This window comes from Octodon degus, unplaced genomic scaffold, assembly GCF_000260255.1.
Source record: "Octodon degus isolate 3935 unplaced genomic scaffold, OctDeg1.0 scaffold00002, whole genome shotgun sequence".
Taxonomy (NCBI): domain Eukaryota; kingdom Metazoa; phylum Chordata; class Mammalia; order Rodentia; family Octodontidae; genus Octodon; species Octodon degus.
This window is the reverse complement of record NW_004524578.1, coordinates 19,988,060-19,996,248: the sequence shown is the minus strand read 5'-3', so window position 1 is coordinate 19,996,248 and position 8,189 is coordinate 19,988,060. Positions and strand designations below refer to the sequence as shown.

The 8,189-nt window shown below is 44.7% G+C and overlaps 1 protein-coding gene across 3 annotated transcripts in view; it reads left to right on the top strand.

The window, feature by feature from the left end:
• The window catches only part of Crtc3 (CREB regulated transcription coactivator 3), a 130,849-nt gene that overhangs the window by 105,215 nt on the left and 17,445 nt on the right, over nt 1-8,189 (top strand). For all 3 annotated transcript variants that reach the window (XR_002820243.1, XM_023710586.1, XM_004623317.2), the window contains exons 9-10: nt 505-554; nt 6,177-6,394. Coding sequence is in view for 2 of the 3 variants with exons in the window: in XM_023710586.1 (XP_023566354.1) it covers nt 505-554; nt 6,177-6,394 (268 nt within the window). In the remaining variant the exon portion in view is untranslated. The remainder of the gene's footprint in view (nt 1-504; nt 555-6,176; nt 6,395-8,189) is intronic.

Here is an 8,189-nt window from a genome sequence, read left to right as displayed (position 1 = left end):
AATGTGTTAATTATTGAAACTGTCCTACCAATTTGGTTTGAAACTGTCTCATTGCTATTTGTTTCTCAATAAAATTATGGAAAAAAAGGAAATAAAATAAAATAAAAACTCCACAAATGGAATCACTGGCCTTTTTTGAAGGAATTAATTCTCATTTAGAAAGAAAAATAATAAAGCATCAATTAAGGCAATCTTAAGCACTTGGATGGCTGAGTTAGGAGAATCCATGCAAGTTTGAGACCAGCCTGGGCTACAAAGTGAGTTCAAGGCCAGGCTGAACTACATAGTGAAACTCTCTCAAAAAGACAAAAAAAGAGACAACCTTAAGGTTATCCTTTCTTTATGCTGGCAAGGTTAAGAATTTTCCAGGTCTCCTCAGAATCTACATATCCACTCTGTGAGGATACTGTAGCTGCAAGTTGACTCTTGCCAGTGCTCAAAATCTCTTCTCAAAATCTGAATTTAGCCTTGAGTGAGTAAGCCTCACTTTCTTTGTTTTCCCAGATCCAGTCCCTGTCAGGACGCCCTCGGTCTTGTGATGTCACAGGTAGCAAGTAAGTAATGGTCTTTCTAACTCCAGTTTTACCTGAGAGAAGACTTACTGCTTTGTCCCTAAGCTCTGAGAACTGTGATCCTCCCTGAAAACAGCTGCTGGCTTTGAATACTCATATTTCATGTACTTAAAGTAATTTGATTACAAAATTAAAATAGCAAAAAAAAAAAAAAAAAAAAAAAAAAAAAAAAAAAAAAAAAAAAAAAACCACCATTAATATGTTTCAAAATAGCACAACTAACTCTGGACAAATACATAGCTCACATGGGAGAACAGAAGCATGTGGCCCCATGTCTCAGTTAATGTTCTCTCATTGCTGGGACAAAGTACCTGACATCCAAAATTAAGGAAGGAAAGGTTTATGTAGTTCACAGTTAGTAAAGGTTTCGGTCCATACTCAGCTGGCTCCAAGGAAGAGTGGCACATGGCAAAGGGAAGCAGTTCATGGCGGCAGAAAGCAGCTAAACAGCTAGAGCCAAAAGGGAGGAGCAGCAGCAGAGAGCAAGCCTCTTTCCTTCCCTTATCTTCCCTGCTATCTTCCCTCAGGGCAGATGTAGCACTCACACCCCATAATCCCAGCATTGGATCATGAATTAATCACAAACTCTGGAAGCCCACCCCATGACTACATGTGGCTTTAAAGGGACATCTAGACTCAAACCATAACAACCCCCCCACCTGCTGGTTCTCAGGTGACAGGTTGGACAATGGATGACAGTGCCCATTAAGCCACCAGTTGGACATATGGAAGTTGAAAGAACTTCTGAAGATGCTTAATGTCATTGAGTTGTGCCCATAAAAATGGTTGAAATAGTGACTTTTATGGTATGTATGAGGTATAATTGAAAAATATGGTAAATGTTTAAATTTTTTATTACAGTAGAAGACATATTCCCATTAATCTTCCTCCAGAAACTCCCCCTTACTTTGAACACGTTTATCCCATTGTTCTTGCTATTTTCTGAGGCAGCTCTGGTAGTCCATTTCTTGAATGTCTTTAGTTGTGCTATTGCAGCTGCCTTAATGTCTTGAATCCATTCAAATGTTTACTTTTCACTTTTCATGCTCACTTTGACTTTGAGGAAGAGCTACGAGTGGCATGGTGCCAGATCCACTGAATAAGGTCACAACCAAAATTGCATTACCTGAGGAATAGATGAAAAAGAAAGTGGCAAGAACAATGGTATGAGTGTCCAAAGTAAAAGAGGTTAATATTTTGATTGAATAACAATTTGTCTTTTACTATAATATTTTTTAATTTAAACATTTTCTGTTAAAATTGGAAAATGAATAGAAAGATTTGCAATGTAAAAGAAGTTTCTGTAACACTACCAATTATTTAATGGATTTCATAGTATATAGCCTTACTTCCTACAAATTTTATTTATTTATTTATTTTTAAAAATTTATTTATTTAATTTATTTGTCGGGGGGCAGCTCAGCCCACCTGGGGGCGGGGCTGGCTGGCATGTGGTGCTGGGGGATTGAACCGCGTCCCTGTGCTTTGCTAAGCTTGTTCTAAGTAGGTGCTTTAGACCACTGAGCCATCTCGCCAGCCCTAAAAATTTTAGGTAGCTTACAGAAATATATCTACTACAAAAAGATGGAAAGTGAAATTGGTGAGGGCATTAAGACTAGGAGCGAATAAGGAGCTAAAGGAAGTGTGCAGCACAGGCATCATCAGACACACTAGAGGAGACCACCTCTCACCTCTCACACAGCTGTTCGGTGTCCTCTGCCACCACAGCCAGCTGGAGGAGGCCCTGCTGAAGTCTTGAAAGAGGACCCTGGGGAATTCCTGGGTAGCTCCTCAGAGAGCTGCATGAAGCACAGAACCTGTGCCAGCAAATCTTCCCTGGGTGTGAAATGTGGTTTGAAAGTAGAATCTTCAAGTGACCTGGCTTGACCCAGGCACCCATTGTACGGTTTATGGTGAATTGGATGGACTCAGGCCATGCTCCCCAGGAGCTTTCCACAGCAGTGCATTCAGGGCACTCCCTACTGGGTACCTGCTGTGCAGACATTCTTGTTGGTTAGTTAAATATAAACTCATATAATTACTTGCACACTGAACTGAGAAGAGAGTTGACCTCTTCAAAATGTCAGAAAGCCTGCTGGGTATGTACAGGACAGGGAGAGCAGCCCACCCAGGGGTACAGACACCCTGCCCACAGAAGGGCCAGGATTTCCCTCAAGAAGCAGTTTTGGCTGAGCTCTCGCTTAATAGCCATTCCCATCCTGGAGGGCCCACAGCTAGGGAGACCTGGGCTGCAATACATTAACCCAGGAGAATTGGAAAGCCAGTATTTCTTAGATAAAGAAAATTGCTTTCTTGTTCTTCTGTTAGAGCTGACATGCCATTCAATGACTCTTGTTCATACAAATATTTATTGGCCCCTTAATTCTAGGTTGCAGGTAGAACAATGAGCAAGACAGATCGAGCCCCTACTTGCAAGGAGCTCATGTTCCAGGGGAGCCAGATAGGCAAAAACAAGCCAAGCAATGGAATGTGTGTTGTGTGAGGGTAAATGAAATGGAGAAGAGTAAAGTAAGGAGAAGGGCAGTGATAGATGTCAAGGAAGCCTTTCTAACAGGACAAGCTGTGACCAGAATCAAGAGTGAAGTGAGGGGCGGAGGGCTTCAGGTGAAGGAAAGGGCAGGCATGAAGACCCCAAGGCAGAAGGCTGGAGCCAGGCAGGCTGGGGCTGTGAGGTGCTCAGACAAGGTGGCTTATCCAGGGCAAGGGTTTGGAATGGGGAGAGTGAACATTCCCTGCCTTTTATCAGGTCTGATGGGTAGCAGCAATGTTTACAGAGTGACTTACTGTATTCCCCTCAACTACAGAGAAGTTGTTCTGCATGTTACTTTTCTGTCCTCCTCATTTTGCCACTGTGCACACCACTTGCAGCCTTTTCCCTCCCTCTCTCAGCCTTCATTCCCACCTCATTGCCCTGGGGTCAGTCTTTTCTTACTTAAGACACCCTCTGCTGTCACAGCAGGCAGCTAGCTCTACATTCTCAATTTCACCATTTTAGTACTTGAACTTTTACCCTATAGCCAGATCCTTATACCTACCCATCTGAAAGATCACATTTAAATCTAGTTTTTCTACAACCAAAACTGCCTGCTCAGTGGGCCCCTCTGCTACCACCATTCTCCCCACACCTCTGCATTTTGTTCAGTTCTCCTTTCACCCCAGGAAGAGAGGCCATGGAGGTGCACTCAGCCTCCTCTGTCCCTGGGTGTCCTCTGCCACCCTCGCCTACTGTGGGAGCAGAAAGGTTGCTCTCCCTAGCTCTGACCTCCTCTCTGCTGGCTTTCCTGAGGCCTCTCTGCAGTACTTAGCCTTCCCTCTGGGTCTAGAATTGTCACCCCCCCCCTTTTTCTTTTCTTTTCTTTTAATGTATTTAGTACAGGGTTTACAGTGTCAGACTTGTAGTGATCCTCCTGTTTTCAGCCTCCCAAGCACTGGGATTACAGGCACCCACCATCATGCCCATCTCAGTGCGCCCCAGGGGTGGGGCCAGCATGGTCAGCCTTCTTTTGGAAGAGGATTAACTCATGAGGGCCTGCCCACCCCTGACTCCTCATGGCTCAGTGTCCACCTCCACTGTTCCTCCAAATATCTGTTCCTTCCTCTAGGACTTGGCTGAGTCATACTATGTGTCATCCAATGTGGTAAATCTCCAAGTGTCTGAAATCAAGTTTGTGCTCTTCCCCACCCCTGCCTTATTCCTTGCCCACTGTGCCCTCTGGTCCTTGAGCCAGGAGCCCAGGCATCATTGTGGAGCCCTCTGTGAATTTGATAGCGTCCACCCTGCCCTTTGTCCCTGTGTTCTCCTGTTTTCTGTTGTAGCTCCTCTCTTGCTCCAGGCTCTGCTCCTTGCCCCAGGTCCTGGAGCCATCCTACCCTAAGGAAGACCTGGAATGTCTTTCCTCCTTCCCCAATTTTCTGTTCCCATAACCCATTCTCAGCCTCAGATGCTCTCTTGCTTCCTTCCTAAGTGACCTTCCTAGTGGCCATGTCCTCCCAGACCTAGGCACACCAGGTGACTTGCCTTTACCCTGCTTGGCTCAGGCTGCCTGAGCACCTGAAGTCTGCAGCCTCCACATTCAGCGCAGCTGTCCTCAGCAAGCCTCCCTATCTGCTGCTCACCTGTCCACAGCTGTCCACCTGGCCTGAGTCATATCAGAGCACAAGTTGTGCTCTTTTTGGCTCTCTCCTGCTGCTTCTGGGTCTCTGAAAGGCCCAGTCATGGTGGGGGCTCTCCTGATATATGCTGTACTGACCAAAGGTCTTCTGAAGGTTCCCCCTCCTGCCTTACCCTGTTCCTTCTCAACACCATCTCTGTTCCTGGACCAGACCTGGGCCACTGTGGGAGCCTTCTGATCTGTGCTTCTGTCTGTTTCTGCTCCTCTATACACCCTCACACAGTAGCCTTTCTAAAGTGACCTCCTGTTACTTGCCTTAGGCTCCCTCTTTGCTGTGTTTTCTGTCCCAGACTCTTCACAACAGCCTGTTATCTTCCTTCTTCATTCCTCACCCATCTGCCTGCCGTTTGCCACGCGCTGACCTGACCCCTGTCACCACATGTCCTCAGGATGTCCTTGGCAAAACCTCCCCTCCAGAACACTGACATAATGACACTGCTTTCCTGTTCCCCATGTCACTTTATCTCCCGGTTTACCCACCCGTCAGCAGAACTGCCACATTGCAGGCTGTCCTTCCTGCCTTGCTGCCTGTCTGTGAGCTGTGATTGAGGCTTTGCAGCCCAGCCCTGTAGAGGGACTAGCTCCAAAGGACTAGGGGGATCCCCTTTGTATGTTTCCTAGACCTGTGGAGTGACTGGGTGTAGGCAGAGCTGGGCCATATGGCTTAGGACAGCCCCTGTGTTCCCTGCAAGGCAGGGTAAGGGCATGGGTGGTGGGCTGGGCTGCCCTGTGTGAGGAGTCTAAAACTTATAGGTTTGAAGCTGCCAGGCTCTTAGAAGATGTGATCTGCCAAGATAGACACACAGAATTGGTTTGTTTAGGGTTTGTTCATTTGATTTATAAGGCTAAAGATAAAGTAGGTGGCCACAGGCCTCCATCTATAAGTGCTGAGGGCTGGCCTGGCTGGGAGGTGTAGATGTGGTGCATGCTCCATATTCAGTATTCCTTGTCACCACCCCACAGCAGTAGCCTTGGGCCTGGTACACAGCAACTAGCCAACAGGTTTTGATACATGCTCAACAGCAATGTGTTTTTCTCATTCTCAAGTTTAAGACAACTGTAATTAAAACAGTCTGTCTTAGAAGGAATCTAGTTGCCCAGAGATGATGTTTTTATCTTTTGAGTGGGAAAAATAGTTTAGAAATCTAGCAAAATAGAATTGTAGAAATAAACAGTGCCAAATATTTTACAGAGCACTAGCCATAGGTGACATCGTCAGTCCAATTTAATAGATCAGAAATTATATTTCAGAGAGGTTAAACCAACCACCCAGGCCCTCAAAATGGGGGAGAACAGTCTACATTAGGACTTTGAACTTTGATATCTACTGTTCTTACTTGGCTACTACATATACTCCATTTCCTGACAGCCAAGGGCATTGTGAAAAGTAGTATTTATCTCTGTTTTGCAGTGCGCTCCCCCATAATGGGCAAAACATAGGCCTCTCACCCTTTCTGGGGAACCTGAACACAGGAGGGTCACTGCCAGATCTGACCAACCTCCACTGCTCGACGCCACTGCCAGCCTCTCTGGAGCCCAGCGACCACCTCCTGGGCAGTGTGAATGTGGGGAGCAGTGTGGGAAACCTCCCTGCTGCCATGACTCACCTGGGCTTAAGAAGCTCCTCTGGTAAGTATCCAGCTGAGGAAGGGCCTTGCCTGGTAGCTTAATCACAGGTGGCCTCAGACCTGTGGCCCATTCAGTGCATCATTGAATGAGAGTGCCTGCATCTTAGTTAGACTTGTATACCACCAGGACCCACTAGATTTGTGGACATTTCATTTTGGGGGTTCTATTTCTGTTCCGTTTGATAAATTCTCTGCCAAGCATCATTTCATTATCATCACAAATCTGTTAATCTCTGAGGTCTAGGAAAGATGATTTAGAAGTCAAGAAATATGTATAGGTGAGGTGTAGTGGCATACATCTCTAATCCCAATACTGAGAGGCTTACAAGTTGGAGCCCAGGCTAGCCAACCTTTTGTCAAAATAACATAAGAAATGACAGTATGTATAGCTTTGTGCAAAGGCCCTGAGATCAGTCTCGAGTACAAAAAAAAGTGTACATTGTATACTGGCTAAATAATGTTCATAACTCTTATCTGTGTATGCTAGTATCTCCCTAGGTCTTCAGTTTCCCACTGGATTTACAAAGAGGATATTTTGAATTTAGGAAATTTTCCAATATGATGAAAAATGTGTTTATACTTCATATGTATTAAGTAGAAATCTATTACTGTTAAAAAGTATTCACATGCTTAAAGATTGGGCCTTAGCTATGCTAAAATGCTGTATTGGTATCACTGTACAGGTGTGCTTGTCCACAGTTCACACCCCATGCTTGGCTTGGACCTGCCAGATGCGCTTGTCCTCTTGTGTAGTGATGGTCCTGTGCACCTAGCACTGCTGGGAAGGGGTCTCAGTGACAGTAAGGGCGGGATGTGTTTTCTGGTTCCCAGCCTGGGCTCAACAGTACTTGTCTACACAGATCAGAACTTGCCACCCATATGGAATGGGGTCATTTGGGAGGTTTGTGAAGGCAGTGATGCTGCCATTATGCAATGTAATTTTAAGTTTGCAAAGCAGATTTCAGAGATCACTTTTATTTTCATCTTGTTTTTTTCCCCTTCATTTTACTGTCTTTGGTAATAAGCAAGGTTTTGGTGTTTTGTTTTGGTTTTTTTTTCCACTGAATCTAGGTTTTGACTTCTAGAAATCAAGACATATGTGGTTCTTTTTGGTCCAGGGTGTTTCAGACAGTGTGTTCTTTGGGGCCTAGAGTGCTCTCTGGGGAAAAGACACAGTCTCTCAGCTGAGTTCATTTGGCTTGTTTCATAATAGAAACTCCCAAAGCTTTCTGTGTTTTTTTGATTTTAGCCTGGGTGATCCCCTTTTGGGTGAACTCTCTGAATGAGGATACTAAGGGTAGTGGGAGCTGCAGCAGCCACAGCTCCAGAAGGGTCTGGAAAAAGGTAGCATTTTCTGTTGCGGGCTTTGACACTTTGCTTCAAACTGAAAATCTACTGTTTAATCATTGGCTGTTCTCTTCCTCAAGAAAAGCAGTTTGTCTAGAGCACAGAAGAACAAGTAACACATTTTCATAGTTTAGGCATTCATTAAAATGTATGGCACCCATATTTTTAAAAAGATGTTTAAACTTTCTTTTTGACTGAATTTTTTAAATTACATCTAAATTCAGAACTCTAGCTCTAATTATTATTTGAGCTAACTATATCTGACCTTTTGTTCATGGATTGTTTGGTGGTAGGATAACTGCTAGGATTTTATCATAGCCATCTTCTGCCATAAAAAAAAACAATTGCGGGGGGATAATATTAAAAAATAAAAATTGCCAGGTAGCCAGGCATGGTAGAACATGTCTATAATCTCAGCACTCAGGAGGCTGAGGGGGGAGAATTGCCAC